Source organism: Cryptomeria japonica, chromosome 11 (genome assembly GCF_030272615.1).
Source record: "Cryptomeria japonica chromosome 11, Sugi_1.0, whole genome shotgun sequence".
Taxonomy (NCBI): domain Eukaryota; kingdom Viridiplantae; phylum Streptophyta; class Pinopsida; order Cupressales; family Cupressaceae; genus Cryptomeria; species Cryptomeria japonica.
Window position 1 is genome coordinate 244,253,574 of NC_081415.1, and position 19,924 is coordinate 244,273,497.

At 33.9% G+C, this 19,924-nt stretch overlaps 1 protein-coding gene across 1 annotated transcript; it reads right to left on the reverse strand.

Moving 5' to 3' along the window:
• Positions 1-11,497: 11,497 nt before the first annotated feature.
• Positions 11,498-12,181, reverse strand: LOC131040161 (auxin-induced in root cultures protein 12). The gene has a single exon (XM_057973013.2). The coding sequence runs from the start codon at positions 12,166-12,168 to the stop codon at positions 11,575-11,577; it is 594 nt and encodes a 197-aa protein (XP_057828996.2). The 5' UTR covers positions 12,169-12,181; the 3' UTR covers positions 11,498-11,574.
• Between the last annotated feature and the right edge of the window lie 7,743 nt (positions 12,182-19,924).

Consider the following 19,924-nt stretch of genomic DNA (forward strand, 5'->3'; position numbering starts at 1 on the left):
ATTGGTAGTGCTAATCCTATCCATGTCATGGTATCCCATGCCACATGTCCTACCGGGCATGCCAAAATGTATATGGTGAAAATGGATAACAATAATAACAATATTGAAAGGCTAAATGAATTCAACCACAAAACCCTAGCCTAACAATCAACAAAGATCCACCATAACATATGAAGATTACCTAAGACAATGCATATTTCAGTACTCCATGTTCATCACAAAGTACTCTATCTTGGTACTCACTGTTCATCACAAAGTGTCTTGATCTATCCTAGTCTTCCTAGAGGACCTGCTTGAGTGTATCCCCTCAGCAGCTTATCCAATCGACAGTATATGTTCATCACAGAACTGTCGATTTGACCTAGAAGATGCAAATTCATACTTTTCAAATGCAAACGTGCTTACATGACATAAACGCGCTCAAAGACTACACAGACGCGCCTGAAAAACATAGACACGCCTTCTTGACACAGACGTGCCTATGCTCTGCACAGACATGCCTGGATGTTTTTTGACAATTTTTGGACCCTAGTCTAAGCGCATTTATTACCCTATTCGACATGCATTAATGACAAAATTAAATGCGTCAAAGTATGAGGAGGTTTGGTGGTACTTACCGACTCTCCTGCCTCTGCTGGCCTCTGAAATCGGCGAACGCGATCAAATCTGTGAGTGAAAGCCATCTCTGCTGACTGCTCCTGCTCTATTCTCGCTCTGCAATATGCTCTTTTGGATGTGTAGATGACAATGAGGATGTATTTTCCCTTATGGTCTATCTTATAGCCTACCCTACCCTCGCCCTCGTTTCCCAGGTCAGTATTCTTTATCTCGTGACTTTGTCACTTTATCCAGTCAATCCATTCTATCTTGTCTTTCTTATCGAGAGATTGTCTGCAATCTTTTCAGACATTTTCATCCAATCTCTCGAGGGGGCATATCATTCCCATTCTGGGGCAACTCTGTATCAGTTCATCTTATCTTCTTTGAAACAACGCGACAAGCCGCATTGTCTCAAAGAGGGGCAAAATGTAGACACCTAAAATTGTCATGTCTAATTAAATAAATATTTTATTTATTTAATTATCTAAGTTTAATTCTTCTATTAATTAAATAAATCTTAATTTATTTAATTAATTCATTTATCCTCTTCTAGCCTTATTTCTCATTTAAATAAATACATTTATTTATTTAAATTATCATTTTCCTAAATTAAATAAATATTCTTATTTATTTAATTGATCCCACTCCTTCTATTAATTAAATAAATCTTTATTTATTTAATTAATTCATTAACCTTTTCTACCCATGACACATGTCATTCATCTCTTAGTTCATACACTACCTACCCCTTTCATTATTTTATTATTTCTTTTACCTACCCTCTAATCATAGCCGACCTCCTTTTACACCTCTCAATCTTATCCCTCCATTTCATATAGTGTCTTCTATATAAGGAGATGCTTCCTTCATTATCAAACCCTAATCAATCATTCTAATCAATCATTCCTAATCATTCATGCTAATCATCTTTTATGCAATTGACTACACTACGATCCTACTTGCAACCACATTCTGTTCTTTGTTGAGTTCTTGTGCATATAAAATCTGGGAGCAAATATATCAAGCAAGATCAATGGAGATAGGAAGAATGGAGATCAAAACCCTATTGGACATGTGATGGTATAATCTTTGTGATTTCATGTGATTTGCATTGTCTTAGGTAATCTTCATATGTTATGGTGGATCTTTGTTGATTGTTAGGCTAGGGTTTTGTGGTTGAATTCATTTAGCCTTTCAATATTGTTATTATTGTTATCCATTTTCACCATATACACTTCCCAGGTGGTCTTTGAAAAGATTTGTAGGGCTATTAAAGACAACATCAACACCATTCACAAAAGCAACAAGCAGTGTAGTTATATTGATATGAATGATAATGATAAAAGGACTCTTACAGAATGGAAATTATTGAATAAGGTTTGGAAGTCTAATCTGAAGAGTAGAAGAGATAATGTAGTTTGGAGGTTCCCTCCTCATGATTGGGTGAAGGTGAACTTTGATGGTGCAGCTAAAGTAAATCCATGTAATGCTGGTGGGGGAGGTGTTATCAGAAATTCTCATGGCTTTTGTGTTCTTGCGATTGCTTCTCCCTTTGGAATTCAATACAACCATGTTGCAAAAGCTCTCACAATGTTAAAATATCTTCAGCTTGCTTAGGGTTTCAATTTTTTTTTAAAATGGCTGGAGGGGGATTCCCTTAATATAATTCAGGTTATTAAAGGTATTAGTTCCCCTTCTTAGAATATCCAAAATATCATTTATAAGGCAAAAAAAAAATATTAGATTCTTATGATAGTGTGGTTATTACCCATACCTTTAGGGAAGGTAATAGGGTAGCTGATTTGTTCGCTAATGAGGGGGTCATTTTAGCGGAAGATGCTAATTATATCGGAGAGTCATCATGTAAGAACAAAGTTCAAGAGCAATTATTTTATGACAAGATCAATGGTACCTATTAATCTCATCATTACTCTTTTTGGTTCGGACTTCAATGATAGAGTTTGGAGTGAGGCAGATTGTCAGATGATGACCTGTCTCAGGCATCGCATTAATGAGTATAGGTGTGAAAGGCCTTATCATATTAAGTACTGGGTTAATTTGCATATTTTAAAGGGCTACTTGAAAATCAAGATAATTACCTTGGTTTTTGATTCCAGCTTCTCTGTTCTTCAGCATCTAGTTAGTTTGTGCTCCCCTCAGGGTTTCGATTTGAATTACTTCTACATTATGGGTGGAAATCTCAACCGTAATGAGCCCACCAGTTCTGATAGTTGGAAGGGTGAAAGGAAAATTTGGAGAAGGCTGCATAAAAATGGCTTCACTAAATATATGGAGAAATTGCACAAGAGCAAGAAGCCCATTTCCCCTGGTTTTGCCAAGAGTTAAAAAAATAACAGAGTTACTCTATTTGGTCAGACTTGGAGAGTGGATGAATATTTGGTGGCCGAGGTGACTGTTTTGCAGAAGGACGACATCAAGTTTTATATAGATCGTAAGTTCTCAATGGAAGCCATCAAAAATTTCCCCAAGAATGAAGAAGAAAGGGCTCGCCTTGCCAAAAAGGATAATATTTCCTATTGTCTCCCTAACCAAGTAAACTCCTTTTGTAGAAAATGTTGAAAGTGTTAATGGAGTATCTTACTCGTTGATGGTAGGTTCTCAAAAGTCTATAATTATCACTTTGTTATCCTTGATCACTTTCACCATGGTTATAAGATATATTTGCCCTTCTACCTAGCCTCCTCCCTTAATGACAGTCTCCTGAGTAGGAGCAGGAGAAGGAGGTGGAGAAGGAGGCGAAGCATGAGCAGGAGAAGGAGGTGGAGGGTGAGAAAGGAGACAAGGATAATGAGCATGGTAAAGAGGATTTTGATGAGTAAGAGGAGAAGGAGAGTCCCTATGATACAGACAACAGGGATGAGGTTCAAAATAATATGGAGGAGGGAAACCCTAGGCCTGAGGATTCTACCCAGGACATGGAGGATGCGGATACTATTCTGAATGTTGTTAGAAACAGCTCTCTGGAAATGTTTAAGTTCCAGAAGTGAGTGGTTGATAATATTACCAACATTTAGGAAAAACAAAGAGAGTTGGAGCTCAAAATTAATAATGTGGTTAAGGATATTAATAATAAAGGAAAAGAGGAAAATTCTGAGGATAATAGTGAAGCAGAGGATGAAAAAGATATTCCTAACTAGTCGGAGGGTGAGATCATAAAGGGAGATGTGAAGCACTTGGAGGATGTGGTGAGGACTCTCAAAGAAAAGGGTGAGTCTGATTATGAAATGATAAACAACGGGGTTCAAAAAACTGAGAGTGCTCTGAGGAAAATCATGGAGCATAGCTTGGTTGTGATGAAGGTGACTTCCCAAAATATGAATGTGTTGGTTTCCTATCTGGAGAAGGATAAGAAGAACAAAGATACTGTGATTGTTGTTGATGATCCAGGTTCTAGCTCTGTCCAGCATTCTTCCAGACGCAGAACTAGGCAAAATGCTAAAGAGTTGGAGTTGAAGACTAAAGGTAATCAATAGGTGCAGGAAAGAAAAGACCTTAAAGAAGCATCAAATGAAATTATGATGCTTGTCAAGGATGCTGAGGAGACCATAAATATTTTCACCTAGATGTTCTAGTTTTGTTTTAGGTGTACCAGTATCTCGTTGGTCTTTTGTTGTACTTTTCTCTGGCTGTTGTCTTTTGTGTTGATCTTTTGCTACCTTTCTTTCTTCATTTTGTCCTTTCTTTCTTCTCTAATGCTTTTCTTTATGCTATTTAAGTGGGTTTCAGGTCCCTTAAAACTTGTTTTTCCTTAATCAAAAACATAAGAGAAAATGTAACAACCAATACAAGGTCTATAATGAATAATGCATTTCAATTATGAGGGATAATAACCATTATCATTACCAAGTGAAGATGACACAGAGTGCATGATAGGATAGTTATTTGATTATTAATCTACTATGAGATATGCTTCAATTTCAATACATGCATGATAGTTCATAAGAGGTCAATGATTTGTTAGTAAGTTACATTGCTATAAGACCTACAAAGGGTAAATGGAATGATTGAGATCTCAAAACAACAAAATAACCTCTCCTATTGTTGGTATGTGTATAATATTTAAAAGTGATTGAATTATGATAGCTTGGTGTACATACAATAACAAAAAGATAAATAGCCATTAAAATGTTAAGGGACTTGGTGAGAAAAGTGTAGTTCTTGAAGAATGGGACAATCTATGGAATGAGCAGTCACATAATAATGGGAAGCCATTTAAATCACCAAAGAGAAATGAATATAATTTTAGCCAAACTCTTAAGAGTCTAAGAAGACAATGGTCCTTGAAAAGGTAGCACTATGACAATCATAATGTATAAGGCAATCTTAAGTTTATATCTATACTCTCACATAAGAACATATGGAAAATCTATGATAGAAGAAGATAGACACAAGGATTCTTTAGCAAAGGGTATGAAAGGCTCATCACTAACCATTAAAAAAGAGAATGTGAACAATGACAAAAAACTAAGGTAGGTTAACACAAAATTATATCTCACAATCAAAATGATAATCTTAGCATAAAAGACAATTATATTGGTTGGGGCAAGATTATATGACAACCATGATAGGATCAAGTTAAGAGTAAAGCATGGAAATCTAACCAAAGATGGTACACTAGTAGGTAAAGCCCAAAAAAAGATGATTAAGGAACATGAGAACTTTGACACTAGTATCAAGAGACCTAAAGCAACTAATAATATGCGAGAATCCAAGAGAAAGTTAGAAGTACTATCATAGTGCAGTCATTATGAAATATGATAGTGGGTATGAGTATAAGGATAGTATTTGCATAGTAAAAATCATGAAGATGTTGCAAGGTAAAATTGTGATCTTACACATGTGGATATCAATCACCACATTGTTGGTAAGGATGAGAAGTTGTGTGTTAAGCATCCATTGAGGTAGCATAAAATTCATGAGAGCATACTTAAAGTAGATGATAATGTGCTTAATATGATGAAGTTTTATATGCACAGTGTAGTGGAAAATGATAGTGTCATATTGACACATCGACCTTGTAAAAAATATGGTGTCATGAGGGTACTCTTACAAGTTTTAAAAGACTTTATAAATCTCTAAAAATATATTGTTGAAGAAAGTGTAAAATCAAAGGGTAGATAACAATCATGACACCCATAATAGGGGTGTACATCAGTGATAGAACCAAGACCATAAGCCTACTACATAATTGTGAGAATGTTAAAGTGACAATTTAAAGATTAACAAATGATCAAATTAAAGAACATGGTTGAAATTATTATCTCCAATCATGTAGAGAAACAATGACGATAACCTATAGATGAAAAAAGAATTGAAGAAATCATTCTAAGTTCTTAGTATGCCATCATAGTGACCTCTTTAGTTCAAAACCATTGAAAACACATGTCATTTTAACATGCAAATGAGATCATGGTAGTTTGATCAGTTATGACAAACTTGCAAGCAACTAAGAGGAATTTTGAATGATCATTAACCTATGTAGGAGAGTGAAGACAACTATTGAAAGTATCTAGGAGGTTTAGGAGAAAATCCAAGAGCATTTCATGTTAACAAAGTCAAAACCTAATAATTTATCCTTCTTCAAAACAACCTTGGAGCCTTCAAAAGAGTCAAAATACTTGAGATTCAATTTCCAACGCTTAAGTGGAGGTCAAACAATCAACACAAAGTAGTAAATTCATTTAATAGTAGATTATATCATTCCCTATATTCTCTCCCATGTGAGATTGAGAAAAAGAGGACACCTAGGATCATTTTTCCTCAATTATTTCTAGTTTTTTATATGTATTGTAACTCATTAAAAAAAAATCCTAGTACAACAACTATCATTATGACTCAATTTGAGAGAAACCACATTGTAAAGTTGGGTTTTTAAGAGACACAAACCATGTTCAAACTGATATTGCAATTGTAAACACCTTTTATCAATAGAAAAAAGTATGTTTCATTCTCTAATCTACATTTTTGTGTGTAATCATGAATGAGTGATATGGTTCTTGTGATAATATATGCTATCATGGAATTACATGTCTTATTATCAAACACCTCCATGCAAAAAAATACATGTTTTATGTAGGTTATGCATTATGCATCACTGGTTAAAAAAACTATTAGTTGTCAAAACATTTTATTTTCCTTTTAAAACTATGAACATTTCTATTTTCCTATGAAATATCTATGCATAAGTATGCCAAAACATGAGTTGTGCATGAATTAGCTTGGTTATTTGAACAAATTGTGCATGTTTAACAACAGTGCAAGCCATAGAACATTTGGTGGATCACCTCCTTAGTTTTTATATTTCATTTTGATGACATTTTCTTCCCTTTTCTCTATGAAATGATAGTAGAATAGAGTAGTTCAAGTGAGAAATCAAGAGAACCAACTCTCTTTGGAGATTCACTATAATCTACAAGCAATCCACAAGACCTAATGTGTTTATGTGTTTCTATGTTGTCAACATATCACTCTATCAAGAGTGCATTTAGCTAATTGAAAACAATATTAGCTGCAAAAAAAAGGCTAAAGGTTCTTCAAAAAGTAGTATGGCATGGTCTAGTAGAGCTCTCTAGACTGAAAATTATTCTCAATTGAGTGTCATTAAATATATAAAATTAAAAGTAATTCATAAATTTATATGTCTTTTTAGTTAATGTCATTCTTATTTTTAAGTAATGATATATAAATAATGATAAATGGTATTGTGTGAAATCAAGTTTATTTTCTTAGTTTATTTATTTATTTATATATACATTTTTTGGATATGTATCCTTATGTTATCTATTATATCTATATTCTTATACATTTCTTTTATCTATGTATATATTATATTTATCTATATACATATTTCCATTAACTTTATTTTTATCTAAATTTAGTTGTTTTTTTATTCTATGATAAGTTCATGTACATTGGGGCAATCTCATAATCATGAATTTCTCCCTTTGCAAATTAAAATTAAAAAGCTAAATTTGGTTGACTAGCTCCCTTCATCCTTCTACCTTAGATTGACTAAATTTCTTTTTAGTTATTTGATGTTATGTTCTAGTGTTTAAATGCAATCATTTATTTCTAATCATTGACATAATATGAGACAGTCATTTTAGAGAACATAATAGCGACACACTTCAATTTGGCATAAAATAATTAGAGAAGAGAAATTACATCTTACACTTGATTAAAATATTGTTCAATTTCAAAGGGCTAATATGGCACAATACTCTCAAGGTTCATTCCTATGACAACTTATCAATACTGCCTACTCCCAATCCTCATAAAAAGTAGAGCAAAAGGTTACACGTTAGGTGAATTACCAAGATATATCTCAATGATTATTGGGATAAATCCAAAATACAAGTCCAATAATATAGTCATAATTTTTTTCTAGAATTGCAAACTTATACTCTCATAGAACAAAAATCCAACACAAAACCCCAAACAATTATACTATTAAAAACATGCTACTCTTATAGTCTAACAAAATAGTTAATCTAAAATCTTGTTTATTAATATCATACTTAATTATCAAGATATATATGACTATTTGCCTTTTTAATTTTCAAGACAACAATTTTATAAGTTTACACCTCTCTATATTAAATTTCATTAATCTAACTAATTATACTTATTTACTTATATTTTCTTCATTAAATTAAATTAACTTGAAAACAAACCCTTATTCTCTTTTCAAAAAAAATTCACTGGCTTGTAAAAGGCTCCACTAGTATAGAATAATAGCTAAAAAGGGAGAAAAATATTATATTGGCAACATAGCATGATGAAAATGCATGACTTCTTTTTCAAGCCTTGATCTAAGATTACTCAAAGATACCACATTGTATTATCTTCACAATGGCCAAAATTGGGATTGAAAATTCCTAATTTAATGTGCATAAAGAACAAAGTCTCTATTTTGCTAGCTATACACCACATAGGCAAGACACCACATTTATCATAGCTCATTTCAATCATATTAAAAAAATTCATATAAAACCCAAGTGGCAAGGTTCTTTGAATTGGTAATCCACCTCTAGAGGATAGATCTCTCAACAACATCATTTGAAGCATAAAGATTAATAATTTGAAAGAAATGATTATTAATTTTGAAAAGAGTCCACAATAGTCGATTAAAGGGGTCACATTCTTGGTCAACTAAATATTGATGCCACATAATCTTTGGAGAAATGTGACATCATCACACAAAATTGCTTCATGGTTACTACACAAAAAATAATCAGAAGGTCAAATGACATAGAGTAAAGACAAGAAACCTTCACTTCTTGTAAATAGATAAAGTCTAGGCTTAGCGGTTAAAGTCAAGCATCTTGAATGGAATACTTCTAGGGAAGGTTCATTAGACCTCAAACATTTCCAAGAGACCCAACTTATAAACAAACTTTATTGAAAGTAATATCCTTAACTCATCAAGAGTGAAATAACTATTCTTCAAAGAGATTGTCTTGAATAAAAAATTCTTATTTGGAAGTTAAATTGGATAAGTTGGTGTTTCTTTGGAACATATTCTCCCTCTTCCAAATGCCCTAGTAGGCTATGGGACCTCCACTACCTAGTTAGAGGAGGGCAAATATGCAAGATAGTGTTGAGTAGTGGCTACGATAACAATAAAACTATTAATGGGAATCTCACAATTATTTCCTTGCCAAGAGTCTCCCCAAGAGACAAGGGATCAAATTTTATTGAATTTGGAGGTTTTGAAATGTATTTGGACCAAAACCCATAAAGATTTAAGGCTTGGGAGAAGAGCATTATTACTAAAGTTTTTAGCTTTGTGATTAACAATGATAAGCCAGCCTTCCTCTTTTTTCTATAGGAGGTTTTGAGCAAGAGGTGGGGAAAAGCCAAAGGGTAGTCTCAAATATTAGATTTGAAATATTGACAATGATAGCAAGCATTTAGTATAATCAAGTATAGAACACAACGTCGGTATCTCATTTCTTCAATCTAGATATCCATAGCCTCCATTAAATATTTAAAGAGGTCCACCTCAACATAGACCCACTTCTAAGGACAAGATGAGTATAATTGTTTTGGTTCAATGCAAACCACAAAGCCTAAGGATGATTCTATTTGACTCAAATTTTGAGCATGGTAAGGGAAACCTAAGGAACTCGAGACAAATAGAGACTTAAAGAGTGTTTTTATTGAAGATGATGGAGTCCTTGGTATAAGGTTTGAAAAATAACAAAGAAGAACATATAAGTCACAAACCATGACAAAAATAGCCTCATCATGCTTGACTTAAGGTAAATGAAAAAAAAACTTTAATACGATTCTACGCTTTAAGGTGAATCCCATGTGAAACCCGAGCCCTATTGACCTAGGCCTTGAGATGCTTTAAGGGGGGACCCTTCCCACATAAAAGCCTATCAAGAAAAAACTTCTAACCATTGATAGATATTATAAAATTGAAGAATGAAAAGAAAAAGAACTAAGGGTTTCTTTGGGGATTCCTCGTGAAACACCTTGGGGATAATTTTCCAAGGTTGTTTCAATGGGGGTGCCATTAATTGTTGTCAATCCTTTAGCTCCAACAACAATAACTATGGATTTATGGAAGAATGAGTTGGATTGAATAGGTGTTATGAAAGGATGAGTAGCTTGTGATTTTTGTTGGTGGTGTGCAAACCATATGTAATTATCATGAAATTGAACTTTTTATTCCAATAAAAAATAAGAGGTGAAAGCTATCCTAAGCATGACACCTTAAAGGGTGTCAAAGTAAATCTAGAAAAAGGTTAGAGCTTCTCAATTCAAAAAATAATGTGACATGGATACTAATAAAAACAACAAAACCCCAATAGCTCTTTTCCTATATCTACTTCCTTGTATCTCATGGCCCCGCTTTCTATAGTGGACCCCTATTGCTTTCATCTACTATAGCTAATCTAATGTTTTATCTCAATTGATTGTCATTATATACATAAATTGAGAATGGTCTTATTTAAACAATTATATTATTTTAATATAGTTTAATATATATTTGTAAGTAATGTTTTAACATATAATATAAATGATACTATGTGAAATTGAGCTTAATTTCTTAATTTATTTATATACACTTTTTTTAGATATTTATCTTTATTTTATCTATTTATATCTATATTCCTATACATTTTATTTATTTATTATTATTATATTTATCTATGCACATATTTCCATTTAGTTTGTCGTCATCTAAATTTATTTTTTATTCCAATCTATCATAGATGAGACAATCTCGGAGTCACAAACTTATCCATATCCGATTTAAAATTCAAAATTTAAATTTGGCTAACTACTTATCACAAAATTTGTAACAATGGTCAAACAGGATCACCATTATCCATAGTACCTCCATAAAATTCTAAAGAGACCATGTCACAACAAACAACATACACGCCACAGTTTGAATATCACCATTCGATAAACAACCAACCACAAATCATAAGCCACCCCAAAAAACCCATCAAACCAATTGTTGTGAGAAGAGCGAGAATGTGGCATCTGTCATGGAAGTAGATAATCCATATTACAATGTCAAGAATGACTGCAATTGCACCTAGAAAAATAATAATACCATTGTAAACATTCTTTCACTTTTTTCAAATTGCAAGATGTCAAAGCTTTTAAAGATCTTTGTTATGCGCAATATGATCACACAATAATCAACACTGCTGATATATATTTCAGTACAGACAGAACTTGTTGTTCTTCTTAGGCTGTAAAAATATCAAAATTCCAAGAAATCATTCATAATTCCTGTCAAAAGATCTAATAAAAAACATTTCATGAAAGAAACTCAAACAATTGAATGAAAGCATTACAGATTTTATGGCAATTGTTTATATAGCAGAGCTTAAACAATTTGTATTGTGGTTGATGTATAGGTTATTTAGGTGGAACAAAGTCCATGCATACATAACCAGTGCATGGATTACAATGTACTGAGTGTTACTAGCTTGCTCCACTTTGGAGATACAGTGTCCCTAAACTCTTAAGATTGGCATCATCAAATCTGTGGACATCAGGACTGAAGTTGGTAACTGAGCTGCCCACTTGCCACACCTGATTAACACTGGTTTGGTTGGAAGTAAGCACCAAGGAGGCAAAGATTGTTATCTTCCCACTGCTACTCTCATACACAGCACTCTTGTTGGTCACAGGGATGCTTATGTTTGAAGGATTCAAAACAGCAACCTTAGAGACCACATTATATGTGTCAACCACAGTTGATCCATTACTCAATCGAAAAGCGATCAAAGCCTGTGTTCCAATCATTGCTAACCCCTGTGGATTTATCCCCCAACCTACCCATCCCCCAGAAGCTGCAGGGCCAGCCTGAAAAGCTATATCCAATGACCCATTCTCTACAACATAGGTATATGACAGAGTAGCTCCTAATACACTCAGGTTGTTACAAAATTGGTAAGTTTTGGTCTCACCAACTGTGAAATTTACAGGGCAACTTGAATTCAAAGTCTGTGCAGCTGCATCCCAACTAAACAACAGCACAAATACTCCCAATACCAAGAACAAGGGATTCCCCATATTTCAAACTTCACCAAATTTCACTCCTGAATATTCAAGCTTTAAGGAAGGGAAGTATGATTGTTGTGCAAATTGCAGAAACTATGCCCTATAATATAGAGTGAAACAGGGGAAGCTGTGATGAAATTTCTATAGAGACACTTGTGCAAATAGAAAACAAACTTGCATTGATTCTAACAACCATTCATTGTGGTGGTGGAGCCCATCCATATGTTTCTCTGTTTGGCTCTGAACAAGTCAAATAACTTGTGCCCTGGAATATTCTATTTTACTTTTTAAACATTTTTATTCAATTTTTTACTTTTTAAACATTTTTGTCCAATATAGACCAAAAAAGTAAAAACCTCTATGAAATCAAGAATAGCAAGCAATGGAAAATGAACTCATGCCTTGGAACATTCTAGTTTACTTTTTAAACATTTTTATCCAATATAGATCAAATATATATTTATTTTAATTTTTAAACATTTTTGTCTAATTTAGACTAAAAAGCAAGTGTGAAATCACTAATAGTAGAGAAACGGACAATGAATCCATATTGAAGGAGTCAAAGTGGAGACATCTAATTTCCATACTTTTATATAGTCACGCCTTAGCCATCTAATTTCCCTACTTTTATATAGTCATACCTTAGCCATCTAATTTCCCTACTTTTATATAGTCATACCTTAGCCGTCTCCAAAATTGACATCCCCATCCCCAAGATTGACATCCGGTCCCCCATCTTGAAAACTTGGGTAACCTTGCTTTTAAGTGAATAAAATAGTTTGAAATTGATATATGCTGACATTTTTTAGATAGATGTATTTAAGATGTACATGCTAGTTAATTAAATTTTTTAAATAAATGTTAATAGGTTGACTAAAACTAACATAATAAGTATAGTTCAAAAAATATTGTTATTATATTATTAAATATGTGCCTAAGAAAGATTTGATATTAAAAATAAAATCAAACAATAATGTTATGGTCATAGGCAGGGCTGGAATATAGTGGATAGGGGTAGTTTTCTTAGAAATGTCTCATGTGTTGGAGACTTTAGTGGATATTGATATGTTGGTGTAATTTTTCTTTCTTCTGACTTTGTATCTCTTTTTTTGATTGAATAAATTTTACCCCTCTTTTAGTAAAATAATACTTTTAAGTAAAGCTACACAACTGAAATAAGATAAATGATTTAATATGTTTGAAAAATTGATCTACATTACAAGTAAACAAAAGTGCAAAAATATTAAATTAAGTCATTGGAGGTACATATATTATGTGCTTATATTTGGTAAGGATACAAAATTCTATATTTATAATTAAATATTTGTAACTTAATAATTACTAGTATGGAGTTTTTATTTAAAAAACAAACCACCAATGCACATTTAAAATATCAGTGTATTTTGAAAATTGTTGGAAGAAAGAAAATAGTACTCGTAATTATGTCTATATCAAGAGAAATAAGAATGAGTTGTTGATCATGTATTTAAAGACGATCACTAATATTGCTTATAATAGCAATAATGCAAATGATTGAAATGCATGGCCTCGTAAAGAAAAAATTACTTGGTATCATTATAAGCTCATTCACATGACAACTTAACAAGGTATTTATCAGTATTGCAAACTCTCAATCGTCATAAAAGGTAAAACAAGAGGCTACACATTAGCTAAAATTCCAAGATAGATATCCAATGATTATTAGTATAAATCCAAAATACAAGTCCAATAATATAGTCATAAATTTATCCTAGAATTGCAAAGTTGTACTCTCATTGAACAAAAGTCCAATATAAAACCCTAAATCATTATACTAATAATAAAGATACATTGTACACTCAAATCTAATTAAACAATGAATCTAAAATCTTATTCATTAATATTATACCTAATTATCAAGATGAATATGACAATTAATCTTTTTAATTTTCAAAACATCAACTTTCTAAATTTCCAACTCTCAATATTAAATTTCATCAATCTAAACTAATAATTTTTATTTACTTGCATTTTCTTAACTAAACTAAGTTAACTCTAAAAGAAATCTTAATTTTCTTTTCAAAACTATTTCATTCACTAGAAAAATACTCCAATAGTAAACAACAATAGCTAACAAAGGAGAAAAAAATTATATTGGCATTTCACCACATTGTATAATCTTCATAATGACCAATATTGGGATAAAAAAGTTCCAATGTAGGGTGCACAAAGAACCAAGTCTCTCTTTTGCCACATATCCACCACATAGGCAAGGCCCCACATTTATCTTAGGTCATTTCAATAATATTAAAGTCTTTATAGAAAATCCAAGTGGTGGGATTCTTTAGATTGGCAATCCACCTCTATGGGGTAGATTTCTTAAGAACATCATTTGAAGCATAAAAGCCAAAATGCTCTCAATGTTCAATCATATGACAATCTAACAAGGTATTTATCAATATTGCTAATTCCCAATTGCCATAAAAACCAAAATAAAAGACTACGCCTTAGGTGAAATTGTAAGATAGAACTCTGAAGACTAACGGAATAAATCTGAATTACAATTCCAATCATGCAATCATGAATTTTTCGTAGACTTCAGACTTATCCTTTAAGGTAGGGTTTGGGGTAAACAGTGAAATGACAATTTATCAGGTCATACCCCTCCCTACTGCCATAATTGATGACCCTTTCAAAAACATTATTTTCCTTTGTTAATGATGGTTTTTTTTCTCAGTCAAGTAATAATGAGACTACAGTTGATCATTTAAGTTGTTGCCAGATAATGATTTGAAGTATATTTTTTTTATTAAGCATGTTTTATTAAAATTTAAAAAACATTCATTATCTAATCGAACTACTAACAAGAATTCAACCTATGCAAGTATCTCACATAGAAGGATTGTTAGAAGAACACCTAAGTTGAATAATTTGACTAGATATTTCATTTGTTCTTATGATGTTGCAGCCCAATGAAGCAATGTTGGAGTTTTGCTTTTGAGAATTTTGGTATTAAGGATCTCATCTCTTGGAGAAATATTGTTCAACTCCAATTTGGCACCGAGCCTTACTCCAAGTTGGCATTGAGCCTTAGATTGTGGCTATAAAGTCAACCTTGTTTTGTTTAGATGTTAGTAGTGGGGATATATAGGTGTTGTTTATCTCCCAACCTACCCATCCCCCAAAAGCATGTTGAAAAATGATTAGAGTGAAACGTTCAGTGGGGAAATGAGTCTGAAAGGTATTTTCAGATTTGAAATGTTATAAAGTAGATATTAATAGGAAAGATATATATATAGGAAATATTCATTAGAGGAGATGTGCAACATTTTTGGTAGTCATAGCACATCGCTATTGAGGCACATATGCATAAATATTGGTCGACACCTCCAAATGATCATATTTGAACCTTTGTCCTTTGATGGTCGTTGCAACTACCTAAAAATTAACATGTAAGAACTTGAGGTAAGAAAAATTAGGACGAGGGACTACGGAATCCTCTATCTGAAAAAAAGAATTTGAATAGAACCACTTTCTTAAGGGATCTAGGATCTGAAATTTCATACTCAAGAATGGATTCCTAGTAATCGATTTTATCTTTTGGGATGTCCATGATGGCTCTACATGCCTATTTTGGGAAGACTCTCGGGATGGATACCCAAGCTTAGACAACTTGATCTCAATTTAAAATACAAGAGTATGGCTTAGACATAATTAGGGTGTCCACATCAGAGATTATGTAGTTTTTACATGTGAGAATTCTTCTTTGGGCTGGAATTGGAAGAGCTTTGAAGGTTTGCCTCTCCCGTCTAATGAAATACATCAACTAAAAAAGACTATTAAGGATAGACAATAATTTTTCAGAAATGGTTAGGTCTCCCTTGTTTGGACTCCTTCCAAAACAGGTCAATACAATGCCAAAGAAGGCTACTATCTTTTAGCCAACCAAGTTGAAAATAAAAATTTAGGAATCCCACAAAAGCTTTTTTGGAGAAGTAAACTAATTCCAAAAGCAAGGGTTTTTTCTTGGCTAGCAGTCAAAAAGAAAATTCTAACAATAGAAAGATTCAAGAAGTTGGGCTATGAGGGTCCTTCAAGATGTGTCTTGTGTAAATCGCAGAGGAAACCATAGATCATTTACTCCTTAATTGCCCTTTCTCAGCCAAGTGTTGGAGATGGTTGTGTGCCAAATTAGGGTGGATGTCTACCCTTCCCAATGATATTGTCACTCTCTTTCAAGGTTGTCCAATTAGACCAAAAGATGGCCTCCTTAGCTCTCTTTAGGAAGACATCCCTTCTAGTCTCATATGGGAAATATGGAAGGAACACAATAGGAGAATTTTTGACAATAAAGCAAGAAGGTTAGAATTTGTCCTCGAATCCATTGAGATTTAAATTGTGGAAAACATCAATTGCAAGCTAGCATTGAATTCCAACCCCGAAAAGTCTTCACAGATTAGGATGTCAGGATTAGGTTCAGATGGAATGGTATTAATGTCCCCCATGTATAGAGAGAAGATAAAAAAAAGAAGCCAAGTTGTTTGGACCTCCCCAAAAGAGGATGGCTAAAGTTCAATTTTGATGGTGAATCCAAAGGTAACCCAAGCCCTTCTAGTGTGGGATGTGTTGTTAGAGATCATGAAGGAATCTTTAAAGGCAAAATGCCTCTTTCCATCCCACCCGATACCAACAACATAGTTGAATTTAATGCTCTTTTGCTTGGCCTCTTTGAATGCTCTAAGAGAGGCATCAAGAATCTTGAAATTGAAGGGGACTCTGCAATCATCATAAATGCTATAAAAATAGCCAGAAACCCTAACTGGAGATTGCAAGCCTTACAAGAGAAAATCTCATCAATTCTGGGAAAATAAAAAAATCTCATGCAGACATATCTATAAGGAAGCGAACACAGAAGCGGTTCTTCTATCAAAATCAGCTGCAAAAGGGCAGGATCTGATATGGTGGGCGGATGACCTCAAGAACCTAAGGAATCAATAACGATTCCTTTCTGTTGCCTTGCCAGAACTTCTATCTTGGCCAACAACCATCAAGATGGATGCTCAAAAAATTAAATTTGAAGCTAAAAAGTAGTTTCTCACCACATCATTTTTCTTAGCAAAATTTACTTTTCCAACGACTACCGATGGACTCTGTCAAATTTGATTTGAATCAAATTTACTTTTCTTAGCAGAGAGTCGTATCAAATTTGATTTGAATCAAACTATGGATCTGTCGAGTAGCTCCCAACGTTCTGATGCATTAATTGAACCTATCAGGCCAGCTCTTTCTTAACAAGGGCCTTCCTATGATGACTCAGATGCTGAGGTCACCCCATTCGCAGTTCAAATTATTCGAGTGACATTCAGGAAGGTACATATTATTGTCAGAAAGCTAATTTATGAGACCCAAGGATTACTCCTCTTTTACCTCTCGAGTTCAACTGGTGGGCTCCACCCATCTATAAACTTGCTTAGACAAAATTTGATAAAATGCAGCTAAAACATTCACTAAATTTGGTGGGTGGCTTTTCTAGATATGGCAGGTTTAATAGCTTTCTTGCATCAATCAAATCAGTCACTAGAGCACATTTATGCATGGACTTGGCTAGCAAAGAATTTGATATCAAGATCTCGAGAGATCTAGGGAAATGTTTTTTGGAATCCAAACACATTAACGGTTCCCAAGAACAAGGCAATTTCATTACTTACCCATCTTGGAAGGCAACCATAATGGGAAGATGAGTTAATGCCCTTCTTGCATCCGATGGAAAGATCGCATCAAAGAGAATGTCTTTATTAAAATGGCCAGTTCAAGTCGAGGGTGATGGACATCTTCATTAATGAAGGCAGCTCACTTAGTACTGCATCTTTTTAGGTCTGCCACCAATATTTCAGTCTCCGTTATTTCTTTTCAAGCTATTTCTAAACGTTTCCAATCTTCTTCTCTCTCTCTTGGACGGAAAAGTAGGTCTTCGCTCCTGAGTTGGCAATGGCAAGCTCCTAAAAGTTTATCATCAGAGAATTCCCCGACCCGGTTGCATGCTTTGGAGTGGACACTTCGATATCCCTGGCAAGCCCTAATCGTCGGTGCAATTTCAAGGAGATCACGGACCTGAGATTAAAATGTCTCGTCCGCACCATAAATCCCTTGGTCATAGTGGCAGCAAAGATGATTCTTGTCCATAGGGTCATTTGGATAGAAGGGGGTATTATAGGGACAATACACAAATTTCCTCAAGATTCGTGGCATTCCTGCTTGACAATGGTGTTCCCAAAGGCGAGGTCACAAAGCTTGTGTCTGAATTATTTGAGCCAGAATTACTAGGAGGATTGGAAAGAGTCATGAAGTACGCCCTGCATGGCACTGGAATTCTGAGGCTTGGAAACCTTGATTCATTTAATGAACCGGGCAAAGCCATTACATATTATCCCTTCTTACTGGACCTTAGGGGCCCATCCCTGATGAGGCATAGGGCCATCGTCGCTATGGGGTATGATTACTTAAAATGGAAGGTTTTTTCAGATAATGCTCATGACCCAGACATGGAGATAGTTTTCAGAGACTTTGCCATTCTAAATGGCTTTCTCACCGCCATGGAAGACGTTGAATCTCCCCACTCAAGTGGACAAGAACCAAAAAGCTCGCAGAGTTACAATGAGGGTGGTCGTAGGCGTGGTTGAGGCAGGGGTCGAGTTGGTGGCCATGGTCGACGTAGGGGCTATGATCGTGGTTCAAGGGGTTGATCCTGTGTGTTGAAAATGAAAGATATGTATGTGTCCTTTGGTTTTTTGATTTGAACTTTTGTACAATTTTCATGAAATTTGCAAAACAGTAGAGGATGGTAGTAGAAAGGTTAGTTTTGTTATGTTTTAGTAGAATTATATTAAAATTTTGAGGGAAGTCAAATATTTCCCATCAGGACTTTAGTCTTAATTTTGAATTTTCAAACTCAAGGAAGGCCTGGAAGGACCATCTCAAAGCTAAGATGTATTTTGAAATTTCTCTTTAATACTTAAAAAAAATAATTGACTTGTATTGAAAATATATATTTCATACTACAATTTCAAAAATGACTGCAATTGCACCGAACAATGTAATAACACCAATGTAAACATTCTTTCAATTTTTTCCAAGGTCCAAGATGACAAAGTCTTTAAAGTTATTTAGTATGCTCAACATGATCACTCAATAGCCAACACAGTGATGATATACATTCAGTATACATTGAACTTCTTGTCCTTCTTAGGCTTTAAGAACAATGTAAATAATCAGAATAATATTTTCAGAAACGATTCATAACTCTGATAAAAATATTTATCTGATTTTATGAAAGTAGTAAAGATTTATGTAACATTTGTTTATAGGACGTAAACGATTTATATTGTAGTTAAAAGGAACATAATCAATGTATGGATTAAGTTGTAGTATGTTACTAGGTGGATCCACTTTGGAGATTGAGTGTCCCTAAACTCTTAAGATCGCCCTCAGCTAAACTGTGGAGGCCAGGTCTGAAGTTAGTAACTGAGTTGCCCACTTGCCACACCTCATTAACACTGGTGTGGTTGGAATCAAGCACCCAAGAAGCAAATATTGTTATCTTCCCTCTGTTACTCTCAAACACAGCACTCTTGTTGGTCACAGGGATGCTAATCTATGAAGGATTCAAAATAGCAGACTTAGAGGTTACGTTATATGTGTCAACCACAGTTGAGCCATTACCCAATAAAAAGGCAATCAAATCCTGTGTCCCAATCATTTGTAGCCCTTTTGGGTTTATCCCCCAACCTAC

What these genes read in the sequence shown, in the direction of transcription:
- LOC131040161 (XM_057973013.2), bottom strand. Translation starts at nt 12,168, where the DNA reads ATGGGGAATCCCTTGTTCTTGGTATTGGGAGTATTTGTGCTGTTGTTT.